This window comes from Rana temporaria, chromosome 1 (genome assembly GCF_905171775.1).
Source record: "Rana temporaria chromosome 1, aRanTem1.1, whole genome shotgun sequence".
NCBI lineage: Eukaryota > Metazoa > Chordata > Amphibia > Anura > Ranidae > Rana > Rana temporaria.
Window position 1 is genome coordinate 310,280,279 of NC_053489.1, and position 14,380 is coordinate 310,294,658.

The window sequence follows — 14,380 nt, forward strand, 5'->3', positions numbered from 1 at the left end:
ACAATAGTGTCATCAAATAGTGAAACTGGGCCCTTTCACTTCTGAAAAACGCCCGGTGGCATGCGGAGTCCCCCAGGGATCCCCACTGTCGCCTGTTCTGTTCAATATCTATCTCCGCCCTCTTTTTGAAATCATCAGTAACCAGAAGTTACTTTACCACTCTTATGCAGATGACACACAACTATATTTTCGCATCTGCAACAAAAAGGACCATTATCTCGGAGTAGAGAAATGCCTTTCTTTGATAGAAAATTGCATGACTAAGAGTTACCTTAAACTCAATGGCTCAAAAACAGAACTTCTCCTGTTTCAGGCCAATCGGAAGATTCATCCCGCTACAACATGGACCCCCCCGCCCATTCTGGGTCAAACCATCACCCCTAGCACCAAAGTCAAAAGTCTTGGAGTCATCTTCGACACCTATATGACAATGGATGCACAAATAGGGTCAGTAGTTAGCGGATCGCACCATCTGCTGCGCCTACTACGCAGACTCGCCCTCTTTATACCAAAAAAAGACATAGCAGTCGTGGTGGGAACAATCATCAACTCCAGACTTGACTATGCAAATGCCCTCTATCTTGGACTCCCTAAATACCAAATCACTCGTCTGCAAGTCATTCAAAATACGGCCGCTAGACTTGTGACTGGCAAAAAAACATGGGAATCAATCTCCCCTTCACTGAGAACCCTTCATTGGTCGTCTGTAAAAGACAGAATCACTTTTAAGGCACTCTAACACATAAGTGTATTCTGGGAAATGCCCCCCAATATCTATGCGGAAAAATAAAAGCTCACAACACCAATCGCGTTCTGCAATCCACCAACCAAAATCTATTCCAGATACCCAAAACCAGATACAAGTCCAAAGGAGAACGAAGATTTGCGGTCCAAGGACCCAGACTATGGAACACTCTACCAACCAGCATCCGGTTGGAGGTAGACCACCTGGCCTTCAGGAGAAAGATTAAGGCCCCGAAGTTCATTTTCATCGGACCAAACCGACCGTGTGTATAGGCCATCGGTCTGGTTTCCTTCGGTCCAAAATTTCTAAACATGCTTCAAAACCGAACTGATGGACCGCTGCCCCATCGGACCAAACCGATGGTTAGTACAGAAAAGCATTGGTTCAAAACCCGCGCATGCTCAGAATCAAGTCGACGCATGCTTGGAAGCATTGAACTTCGTTTTATTCAGCACGTCGTGTGTTTGACGTCACCGCATTCTGACCCGATCAGATTTTGGACTGATGGTGTGTACAGGTATCAGGCCGTACGGCCACTTCAGAGGTGAACCGATGAAAACGGTCCGACGGGCCAGTCTCATCGGTTTGGTCCGACCGTGTGTACGGGGCCTTAGACCCATCTCTTCTGAGGGCCCGGGAATGGATACCAAGCGCCCAGAGGCGATTCAGTTCGCATGTGTTGCGCTATATAAGTTTCTCACTCACTCACTCAATACCGCTTCACGATTGTCTCAGTATATGGCGAATTATGGTTTCCAACCATCCATGTTGCCTGACTCATTTGTTTCCCAAAAAATTCCTGCGTTAGAGAAGCATCTCCACGATCTTCGTTCTACCTTGGTGCAGGTCCATGAGCCCTTGCAAGTGACAGTGAGAGGTACAGACTCCATGCTGACCACCAACGCCAACCTGCGCCTTCATTATTAGGTTGGGGAGAGGGTCTGGCTGTCATCTCGGAACCTCTGGCACCATGATGTATTGGGCCTTTCTGTATTCTCTGTAGGATCAACCCAGTGGCTTGCGCATTAGACCTTCCTTCTAACCTGCGTATTTCGAATGTTTTTCATGTCTCCTTATCAAAACCTTTGGTGTGCAACCGCTTCACCACCTTGGTACCACATCTTTGCCCAGTGTAGGTTGAGAACCATGAGGAGTATGAGATGTAATCGTTTATTGACTCCCGTAGGTTCCTTGGGCGCATACAGTACCTGGTTCATTGGAAAGGGTTCGTTCCGAAACAATGCTCTTGGGTCTCTTCCTCGGACATGCATGCTCTTGTCATCCTCCGTGCTTTCCATAGATGTTTTCCCCTCAAACCTGGTGGTCCTCCTGAGGGAGAGGGGTTGTTAAGGAGGGGGGTACTGTCAGGGCTGGGCTCTCAGTCCTCCCATCTCGGTGCTCAGGTTGTTCAGCTGTTGGTTAATTGCCGGTTACTCATCTTTCCACATGACTCACCTGTTGATCATCTCCTGCTTATCAGTCAAGCCCACAGCCAGCCCCTTCTGGCTATTTAAACTGCCTTGTTCATTTCTTCAACGCTTACGCCTTGGTCAAGATATGTAGAGACTCTCTGCTGTCTTCCTGTTGAAGGCTTGCCTGGCTGACGTCGCCCTTCTGGTTCCTGATCTCGTCTGCTGCCTCTGACTACGCTGATCTCTGGCATCCTTATTTCTTGGCTTGTTCTGACTACACGATTTGGCTACCGAACCCTGGCTATGTTTTTACTACGGGTACCATTTTGTTAAAAGATGTGATTTTTACTGCATTTTTTTTTTCTCGATCCGTTTCATGGTTCCTGACAGCTACTCCCATCAGAAACGCTGAGGTACAGTTTGGGGAGATTTCCCATGGATATAAGGCATTGTAGACAATTGCATCACTTTTTCTTGACACAAGCTTACGCTATTCTTTATTGATGCAGTTCGAACGACTTTGTGCTGCTCGAACACCAATCTCACACATGATCTCAGAACTGTATAAGTTACTGACTCGACCAATTAAAAGCCAGCCTTCATCAGGGAATGGCATTGATCCTGCCCCCGTATGACATCATCAACCAGGGCATGCTGGGCTGATGTCATAAGTAGCCCCACCCCTTAGCTTGTTTAGCAGCTTGGGGTGGAGGAGCTATTATTCAACGGGAGCCAAGCGCCGTGTTTTTTTTTTTTTTGTGAATTGGGATACCGCTTTAATTTGAGCCCTAATAGAGAGGAAACCTTCAGCATGCTCTCTCGCCAGTCCTCGTCAATTAGCATTGTTAAACGCTATCGTCTAACGTTTAAAATGTGTTTTTTGTACTAGCAGCTAATTTATATTGTTTATTTCATCCTTGCATATTGCTTAGAACCATAAAAATCCATTGGAATCAAATTATTTGTTATGGAGAATAGGAACTAGGCTTCCTTATCCATTACAAATGCTGTTCTATTTATTTTCATTGAACCACTAAGCCCCATAGACATGGGTGCCATACTATACTTCAAGCCCTCTAAATGCTGTCTCAACATCAGGGTAACAGGATAAATACAGCCAAATGGGTCGGTTGACAGGAACACTTGTTGCTTCTTGGCAAAACAAATATTGCCAGCAGCATCAGTTTGCTTTTAAGTGGTAATGCCCAATGTTCCAACTGGACTTCATGCTTTTGACAGCAGGAAACGGCTGGGCTGATTGTGGCCTAGAAGTCCCCAGAGTTGGTTTTGGAGATGAATGTTGTAGCATGCGTTGTCTGTGCACTCCTCTATATTAACGGCAGCTTATTGACACCATTTATTAATGACTTTTTTTATTACAAAATGTATTTTCTCTTTTTATTTTAGGTGACCATGGAGTAGACTCTGCAGAAGAAGAGGAAGGATATACTCAATCCAGAGCAGGTCCTAGTAGCCAGTGTGTATAAATTAATCTTTTCTGTCCTTTATGGCATGTGTTTTTTTTTTTTTCTGGTAGTTCCACCCCCCCTCCTTTCTCCCCTTGTACTATCTAGCACCACTATCTCCAACAGATCCCTGCTTTGTCTATTTTTTTCATACAGAGAAGTGCAGGCTTTTATAGGATTCTAGGGAGGCAGTTTAGCAAAGGGGATCTTTGACCCCTTAAAGTGCCTGCTGTCTGTAGGCCTACAGCATTATTCACTAAAGGTTTACTTTGGTATCCATGTATTTCTAGGCTTTAATCTCACAAGGCGATTGGCTTAAAATCATACTCTGTCCTGATCAACAGCTCTTGGCTCTTTGCCAAGCTGGATATCCACTACACATACAAAAGTAGAGCCCACGAATAGAGAAGAGCACTGGGAGGCTCCATTTAAATCGGCACTATACAGCAGCAGAAAAGCCCTAGTCCTAAGGCTCATGACTCGTGCAACAGAGCTGTAAAACAAATCACATTTGGTACGATGCCTGGTGGCTATGTAGATGCGACTTGGTGCACATTTTTGCAGCATGTATGCATTCCTTGATCATCCAAATAAAGCTGCGCAAAATGTAATAGCGTTGTTTCCCTGGAAGCCCGGGTTCTGAATCTAGGGAAGCAACTGTCAACAACGAGAAGACTCTCCATACTAAAGGAGAGTTGGGATCGTACACGGCAGGGCCAGCACAGAGGCGGGTGGAAACAAATAGGTGCAGGCACTAGAGCAGAGTAGATGGGTGACAGTCAGGAAGGGTAGAGGGGGAAGAGGCAGGGAGGCCAGTCATGGGCTGGAACATCCCAATAAGTACGCCCTAATGGGTGATGTTGGGAAAACCAGTCAGGGACCAGCATTGCTGAAGCGGAGTGATGCCCCTAGCTGCCAGGGGAAAAACTCCTCCAGTGAGGGAGCGGGGGTAAAGCCGAGGGTAAGGAAAGACAGATTCTGGTGGTAGGGGACTCAATTATTAGAACAGAGAGGGCAATATGTCATTAAGACCTGAAGCGCCAAACTGGATGTTTACCGGGCGCTCAGGTTCCGCACATCACGGATCTGGTGGACAGGTTACTGAGAGTCAGAGGAAGATGGAGTGTCCTAAATGATTTTAGGGACTTGGGAGCTAAATTGAGGAATGGGACCTCCAAGGTAGTATTCTCGGAAATACTACCAGTACCTTGAGCCACACCAGAAAGGCAGCGGGAGACTAAGGAAGTTGACAAGTGGCTGAGGAGCTGGCGTAGAAAGGAGGGGTTTAAATTCCTGGAGAACTGGGCCGACTTCTCAGTCGGTTATCAGCTCTTTAGCATGGACAAACTGTACCTAAATGGGGGAAGGTGCAGCTCGGCTGGGAGAGAAGATGGCCAAAAAGTTAGAGGGGCTTTTAAACTAGGCGAAGGGGAGGAGTGTTCAGATGTATCGATGGCCAGCATGGAACAAATTGGTGGTAGGTACCTAAACCCGAGGTAAGTAAATTAAGAAATCCAAATTGCAGCCTCAGAACAACCAACAAGGAGATGGTATGCGATCGGACAAAACTACAGGGCTTTTTCACTAATGCCAGGAGTCTGGCTGACAAGATGGGAGAACTAGAGCTGCTGTTGCATGAGGATTTCGATTTTGTGGGAATTTCAGAGACTTGGTTCAACAGCACTCATGACTGGCTGGCAACCATTTAAGGGTATTCTCTATATCAGTGTTTCCCAACTCCAGTACTCAAGGCACACCAACAGGTCATGTTTTCAGGCTTTTCATTATTTTGCACAGGTGATTTGATCAGTTTCACTGCCTTAGTAATTACCACAGCCGTTTCATCTGAGGGAAATCCTGAAAACATGACCTGTTGGTGTGCCTTGAGGACTGGAGTTGGGAAACACTGCTCTATATCACAGAGATAGGGAGGGTAATGAGGAGGGATATGCCTGTATATCAAGAATGATGTACAAGTGAATGTGAGGGACGACATCCCTAATGGAGCAAAGGAGGAGATGTAATCCTTATGGGTAGAGCTTCAAAGGGAGGAAACCAAGGGGAAAGTAATACTGGGAGTATACTATAGGCCCCAGCCCTCCAAAATTTACACTCGCCTGCTCGCATTTTGCGAGTAAATTTTGAGGGCTGGCGAGTGTGGGCTGCCTGGGAGCAGGGGGGGGCGAGCAAGGAGAGGAGAGCATAGTCGCCGCCGTGTTCAAACCGCGGGGAACATTACAGCTTTCAATTCAATAGCTGTGTTCCCTGCCGCGCGCGTCATATACAGCCCCTCCCCCTTGTCCGGGCACTTTGATAGACAGATCACCCATCCAATCCTGGAACAGGTGATCTGTCTATCAAAGTTTCCCGGACAAGGGGGAGGGGCTGTATATGACGCGCGCATCGGAGAACACAGCTATTGAATTGAAAGCTGTAATGTTCCCCGCGGTTTGAACAACGTGGCGGCTCCTCTCCTACCCAGCAAAGGTAGGCTGCAGGGGTAACTCTGGCTGCAATGGTGGGGGGGGGGTAACTCTGGCTGCAATGGTAGGGGGGGGGTAACTCTGGCTGCAATGTGGGGGGGGGGGACTCTGGCTGCAAAATGGGGACATTTTGCTGCATTGGGGACCCATGCTGCATTGGTAGACATGGGCAGGCTGCATTTTTAGGCATGGATAAAGTTGTTGTTAATATTTATTTTTATAACTTAATTCTGCATAAAACATTTAAGTGTCATTTCATGAGGGTGTGTCTAGGGGCGGGATTAGGGGGCGAGACATGGTGGGGGTTGGGTGGGGCAACTGGTGGCGAGTATGCCTTGAGGCCTGGCTAGTAGCCCAGGACTTGAAATTTTGAGCCCTGCTATAGGCCCCGTAACCAGAGGGAGGAGGGGGGAGACAGACCTCCTTTCACAGTTTGGAATGGCGGCAAGGATGGGAAGTACCCATTATAATGGGGGATTTAAATTATCCAGACATTGACTGGGCGGAAGGAACCGCGCATTCTTCTACTAGACCTACCGAGTACTAACAAATACAGACCTGATGTGGAATGTGGAAATATGGGGCAATTTAGGGAAACAGCGACCACAGGTCAATTTGTTTCAGCATAAATCACACAAATAGGAAACACAAGGGTAATACAAAGACATTGGCCCGGATTCACAAAGCGCTTACGCCGACGTATCTCCAGATACGCCGCGTAAGTATGCGCCGTGCCCATAAACTGAGATACGTCTGAAAATAGGCTTCATCCAACCGACGTAACTTTCCTACGCCGTCGTATCGTGGGCGCATATTTACGCTGGGCGTATTTGCCGCTCCCATAGATTTTCTATGCAAATGAGAGAGATACGCCGATTCACGAACGTAGTTGCGCCCGGCGCATAATATACGCGGTTTGCGTAAGTCGTACGTCCGGCATAAAGTTATTCCCCATATAGTAGACGCAACTCGTGCAAAGGTATGGACCAGGGAACACAAGCCGTCGTATCTTTTGTCGTTTACGTAGTACGTGAATAGGGCTGGGCGTAGGTTACGTTCACGTCGTAGGCAGTGATCCGTCGTATCTTAGGGAGTAGTTCCGACGTGATTCTGCGCATGCGCACTGGGATGCGTCCACGGGACAGCACATGCGCCGTACGTTATTCGTATCTTTATGACGCTCAATCCATCATTTGCATGGGGTCACGCCTCATTAGCATGGCTCAAACCCAGCGTATCTTTAAGAGTGAGTGCTTTGTGAATCCAGTGCTTGCATCTGTGCGCTGCGTTGGCGTAGCGTATATTAGATACGCTACGCCCGCATAAATATGCGCCTATGTATGTGAATCCGGCCATTGAATTTAAAAAAAGCAAGTGGGATAAAATCGTAGGAACAAAGAACACAGAGGAGAAATGGGAGTGCTTTAAGAGCATATTAAATGAAGGTATTGGCCAATGCATCCCAAAGGGAAATACATTTAAAAAGGCTAACAAAAGTCCTGGGTGGCTTACAAGGCTGAGGGGGTCATTGTCTGCATTCCAACTTTACAGAAAATGCAGTAAGTAATGTAAGGGTGCAATCAAGATGGAACACTAAAGGCACATATCGGAGGAGAGTAAAAAAAAAAACCCAAGAAACTCTAAGTATATAAATGGTAAGAAGGGGAGGTCCGAACATATTGGCCCCATAAAGGATGATGAAGGGAATCTGGTTACAAAAGATGGAGCGATGGCAAAGGTTTTGAATTTATTCTTCTTCTTGGTCTTCACAAGGGAAACGGGGGGATTCAGTAACCAAGACTGCAATGTTTATCCCCCTCACACGTCACAGGAAGCATCCTCATGACTAACAGAGGATAGAGTTAGAAATGGACTTAAAAAAAATTAACATTAATGAGTCACTGGGACCAGATGGCTTACACCCGGGGGTGTGTGTATATATATATATATATATATAGCGGTTGTATACCCGCTATATATATATATATATATATATATATATATATATATACCTAAAAGGCATAATGAGCTAGTATGCTCATTATGAAATACTTACCTTGGAACGAGGTGTGGAGAACTTACCTGATCCACGCCGAGCGAGATGTCATCTTGCTTCGGCGTGTCTTCTGGGTATCGCCGCTCCAGCGCTGTGATTGGCTGGCGCGGCAATGTCGTCACTCCTGCGCATGCGCGTGGGAGACTTCATTCCGGCAAGGTCCGGCAGCTGCCGGGCCTTTAGCCGAGGATCCCCGCTGTGCATGCGCCGCTGCAATCAGCGGCGCATTGTGAGGAAAATATCTCCTAAACCGTACAGGTTTAGGAGATATTCTTTATACCTACAGGAAAGCCTTATTATAGGCTTACCTGTAGGTAAAAGTGGTAGTAAAGAGTTTACTACCACTTTAAGGAACTCGGTCAAGTGATTGCCAGACCTTTGTTCCTAAAAATTAGGAACAAATCTACTGACTGTAATGGTACCAGCTGATTGGAGAAAAGCCAACATGGCACCAATATTTATAAAAGGGCCAAGATATATCCCTGGGAACTACAGGCCAGTTAGCCCACCATCAATAGTTTGCAAGCTCTTGGAGGGGATGGTAAGGGTCTAATATACAAGATTTTAGTAATAAAAACAGTATTATTAGCAGTGATCAGCATGGATTCATGAAGAATTGTTCTTGCCAGACCAATCTGTTAATCTTCTATGAGGAGGTGAGCTGCCATCTAGATAAAGAAAGGTCTGTAGATGTGGTGTATCTGGATTTTGCAAAGGCATTAGATACAGTTCCCCATAAACATTTACTGTACTGTATTTAGTTATTCACTTGCTCACTTAGCACCACACTTGTTTTTTAGAACCCTGGGGGACCCCCGCCTTCTACACCAGACCATTGCAAGTACTCCCCATTTACCACCAGAGGGTGATGGTAAATGGGGAGTACTTGCAATGGCCTGGTGTAGAAAGCGGGGGTCCCCCAGGGTTCTAAAAAACAAGTGTGGTGCTAAGTGAGCAAGTGAATAACTTATGAACCTGATAAGGTAAAATAGACAGTGCAAAATTGAATGTGGACAAAACCAAAACGTAAAAATCCAAAGTGAATAATAAACATCTATGGAAGGTCCATTAGATTTTACAATAAAGTGGAAAGGTCTTTCTTTGATAATCTGGAATGAATCTTGAAAATGCAGTCAAAATGGTAAAATGTTCACGCTTACCAGATTCAATGGACACGCGTATCTTTACAGGGATAAGCAATTAGCGGACCTCCAGCTGTTGCAGAACTACAAGTCCCATGAGGCATAGCAAGTCTCTGACAGCAACAAGCATGACACCCAAAGGCAGAGGCATGATGGGATTTGTCGTTTTGGAACAGCTGGAGGTCCGCTAATCAGGGCCGGATTAACAATGGGGCTGATGGAGCTGCAGCTCCAGGCCCCTTTCTCAAGATAGGCCCATTTGCCCAAAAAAAAAAAAAAAAAAAAAATTTTTTTTTTTTTTTTTAAGATTTTTTTTTTCTAAGATCGAATTTGGGGGGTTGTAGCTCGATGACCAGAGGTCACAGAAACCCCACATTTGGGGGTAGGCATGGGAAGAGCTACCCCACAACTGGTGAAAATATGGGACGGCTATCATTTATGGTTCCGGAGATACGGGCCTGCTTGCACAGCCTGTTAGAAGCTACATACAGAGCGGCCAATATAAATACAAGCTGACACACTGCAGCAGACTGATAGGATCACAGTGCTTATAATAATTATTTGTATATTACTCATGGTAATTAACCCCTTGCCACCCAGGCCAATTCTGACACTTCTCTACTTCATGTAAAAATCATCATTTTTTTTTTGCTAGAAAATGACTCTATGGTGGTCTTTGCACTTTTTATGTTACACGGTATAGAGCTGCACGTTTCTGGCTAAAATGAGAATTGCAATTTTTTTGCTTAGAAGATAGATCACGATTCTCTCACGATTGTTGCGGCGTAACATCATCTTTCACATTAAAACAAAAAAAACAAAAAAAAAATGGGCTAACTTCACTGTTTTGTTTTTATGGTTTTTATTATTCATTGAAGTGGGAAAATGCAGTGTGACATAACATATTGCAGCAATAGCCATTGTATTCCCAAGAGTCTCTGCTAAAATATATATAATGTTTGGCAGTTCCAAGTAATTTTCTAGCAAATAATATTGCTTTCTAACTTAAGAAACAAGTGTTGGACTTTAAGTGGTTAAATTTAGTTACAATGTTAGTTAGTTACAATGTTTCATTTTGTTTACAAACTTCGCAGACTGCCCAGATTTGTTCTTTACACACAGAAGTGTATCCCTTTGATCTAAGAAGGAAGTGTCAGTTACAATGTTTCCTGATAAAAACTTGGCAGACTGCCCAGATATTTTCTTTTGATAGCTGAAAGTCTCTCCACTTGTTATATGAAAGAATCAGCAAACTCTGCATTGAAGATCGTCAGGGGGGTTGAATCGAGATCACGATTTTTTTAACGATTAATTGTGCAGCTCTAGCACGGTATTTGCGCAGCAATTTTTCAAACATGTTTTTTTGGAAAAAAATGTTTCATTCATTAAAAAAACAGTTAGTTAAGTTAGCACAATTTTTTTTGGTATCCTAAGCGATGCTTTACATTTCTTTTAGGTTACATGTTTAGAGTTACAGAGCTCGAGGTCTAGTACTAGAATTATTGTTCTCGCTCTAACGATCGTGGCGTATGTAACCTGTGTGTATCTGGCTCTGATACTACCAGTGCCTACCCAGCCACTGACTAGTATCTCTCCCCATCCTGTCCCCACACACCCCCTCACCTGTCCCCACACACCCTCTCACCTGTCCCCACACACCCCCTCACCTGTCCCCACACACCCCCTCACCTGCTGACCTGTGGATGGGGGAATCACTCCTGCAGTGTTATTGTGTTCTGCCAGTGCGTACAATGATCAGTGTTGCTAACTATAGCTGGCAGCACTGATTGTTTTGGGAAAAACCTAACAGGCTGGTTGTACTCAAGTTGATTAATAGATTGACTTGTGTAAAACCAGCTAGCCCATACATAGATTGACTATGGCTGGTCTCTGCATAATTGGCGTAATTTCAATCCATGTATGACCCGCTTAACCACTACTCAGTCCCTAAATATCCTTCCACTCCTGTACATAGTGCTCACTTTCATACTCTCCACACTCCTCTCCTATACATAGCGCCCACTGCCATACCCTACACACTCCTCTCCTGTACATAGTGCCCACTGTCATACTCTCCACACTTCTCTCCTATACATAGTACCCACTGTCATACCCTACACACTCCTCTCCTGTACATACTGCCCCATCATACCCTCCACACTTCTCTCTGGTACGTACTACCCTCTGTCATACCCCCTCACTCTTCCTGTACATACTGCCCATTGTCATATCCTTCACACTCCTCTCCTGTACATAGTGCTTTTTTTCGTACCCTTTGTACTCCTCTCCTGTACATAGTGCCCACTGTTAGACCCTCCACATTCCTCTCCCTCACCTGCACATACTTCCCACTTATATACCGTCCATACTCCTCCCCTATGTCGCTTACCCACAAAAACAGTTCTTTAAAATTATACTGAATATCCTCAATGTTACCAGCTCTAGAATGGACACACTTTTGTTAGTTCAACTAAAGGAAATCTCAGTTCTCATATTTGTTCTGCCCCATTATTAGTACTCATTTAATTTTGTGATTACTACTATGATGTATAGAGGAACATCGGGGATCTCAGCTACTCTAAATATAGCACTTATATAAAAAAGTGACCCTGAAAATATTTTTTAAATGTTGGCAACTGTGCACTTAGGCACTGCCCAAGGGCCACCGTCCACCCGGTCAGTAGGGGGCCCCATGAGAGGCTCCTGGGATCCTGTGATAATAAAGCGGTAGTAAACTTTCCTGACATTACTACTTTTTAGAGGCCCTGGGGTAGGTTATGCCACAACGTACAAGTATGCACAGCATATTAGCACATTAGTGTACACTTCAATTTTCAGACTGAGCCCTCCAGTGCTGCGATGAATCAGGCGGGGCCTGGACACTTCCATCTTCACCCGGTCTTCCTTCTGGGTTCTGTGCCTTTGGTCACTTGCCTTGGCTGGGCTGCGTTCATGTCATTCCCACGCATTTTTTTATTATTTATTACACCCCATCCTCCGCGACAAAACGCCCGACGCCGGCCGCTCGTGCCGCTGGAGGGGAGAATTCCCATTGCTGTCTATGAGATGGTTCACATCTCATAGACGCCGTACACCTGCGGCATGAAAAAAAGTCCCGGACCCTTTTTTTCAGGCGGCATTGGCGTTCGGCCATACAAAGCAATAGGAAGGATTTGTAAAAAAAAAAGTTACACTATTCGCGGCAAAATACGCCGCGTACGCGGCGTTACTTGTCGCGGAGGTGTGAATGCAGCCTAAAAGGCCCCACCAAAATCCTCAGCACCAGGCCCATGATGTTCTTAATCTGGCCCTGCCGCTAATTGCTTATCCCTATAGCATGTGGGTCAAACAGGCACTCTTGAGGGAATGACCTCAAACAGGAACTCCCACCACTGGAAAAACGGTAAAGCCCCGTACACATGTGCGGGATTTCCGACGGGAAAAGTTCCCGTCGGAAATTCAGAGGGGAAAGCCGAGAACCTGCTCGGTTCAGTCTTTCCCCTACACACTGCCCGTTTTCTGGACCGGAAAACTGCGATGGAGCTTTGGCCTGGAAAATAGAAAAACTGCAAAAAAACGCCGGGCAAAATTCTGGTTCTCCTTTCTTTTTTTTTTTTTTTGCAGTTTTTGGCCAGTTTTTCCATCGGAAAACTGCGATTCCCGGCCAAAAGCTCTCCTCACAGTTTTCCCATCGGGTAAACTGATCGTGTGTACGAGGCATAAGAAGGGGTCCACCCAACGTTGAATGAAGACTGTCGGGTATCCATGATGGACTCCAAAACATGCAATGAATCGCATCAAATGGTGTGCATGAAAAACAATTGATCTGCACATAGTGTGATACCGTTTGACGTTTAATGGTAAAAAAGGGGGTTTACACTTACAGCAAATCCGATTAAAGCAAGCGTGTAAATAAAAGCAATGATTCCAAGAGCCAGGTAATGTCCAATAGGATGAAATGCGTTGGTAAATGCTCTTGGAATTGTTGCTCATAATCCATTTTATTTACAAGCTTGTTTTATCAGGATTTGCTGTAAGTGTAAACCCCCTTTTTTACCATTAAATAGATGTTTATTATTTACTCTCGATCTTTTATGTTTTGGTTTTGTTCACATTTAATTTTGCACTGCCTATTTTTACCTTCTCAGGTTCATACGTTATTCACTTGCTCACTTAGAGCCACACTTTTATCTTTTATTTCCATTTTGCACTGTATGTCTATTGACGTATTGGCTGCTTATTTTGTTCTCTATGCACAATTTTTTTCTTTTTTACAATTCCCCCAGGATTCTGTCCTGAGACCAATTCTATTTAGTTTATTCATAAACGATCTGGAGGATGGGATACACCGCTCAATTTCCATATTTGTGGACGATACTAAGCTAAGCAGGGCAATAACTTCTACGCAGGATGTGGAAACCTTGCAAGAAGATCTAAACAAATGAATGGGATGGGCAACTACACGGCAAATGGTTTAATGTTTAAAAATGTTAAATATTGCATTTGGGTGCTAAAAATAAGAATGCAATCTACTCACTATGGGGAGAACCTCTGGGGGGAATCTAAGATGGAAAAGGACCTGAGGGTCTTAGTAGATGACAGGGTTAGCAATGGCATGCAATGTCAGGATGCTGCAAGCACAGCCAACAGTATACTGGTATGCATTAAAAAGGGGATTAACTCGAGAGATAAAAATAATTCTCCCACTCTACAAGACTCTGGTCCGGCCACATCTGGAGTATGCTGTCCAATTCTGAGCACCAGTCTTCAGGAGGGATGTGCTGGAACTGGAGAGAGTCCAGAGAAGGGCAACAAGGCTAATAAAGGGACTGGAGGATCTCGGCTATGGGGAAAGACTGCAACCATTAAACTCCTTCTCTCTGGAGAAGAGACACTTGAGAGGGGATATGATTTCAATGTAAAAATAGAGTACTGTGACCCCACAATAGGGATACAACTTTTCCGCACAAGGGAATTTAATAAGACACGGGCCATTCAATAAAATTAGAAGAAAAGCATGTTAATATGTAAAATATGGGATACCGTTACATACTGGGTGTCTCTTATCCTACTAGA

At 45.0% G+C, this 14,380-nt stretch overlaps 1 protein-coding gene across 1 annotated transcript in view; it reads left to right on the top strand.

The window, feature by feature from the left end:
* The window catches only part of CAAP1 (caspase activity and apoptosis inhibitor 1), a 53,641-nt gene that overhangs the window by 7,954 nt on the left and 31,307 nt on the right, over window positions 1–14,380 (top strand). The window contains exon 5 of the mRNA XM_040358668.1: window positions 3,565–3,634. Coding sequence (XP_040214602.1) covers window positions 3,565–3,634 — 70 coding nt within the window. The remainder of the gene's footprint in view (window positions 1–3,564; window positions 3,635–14,380) is intronic.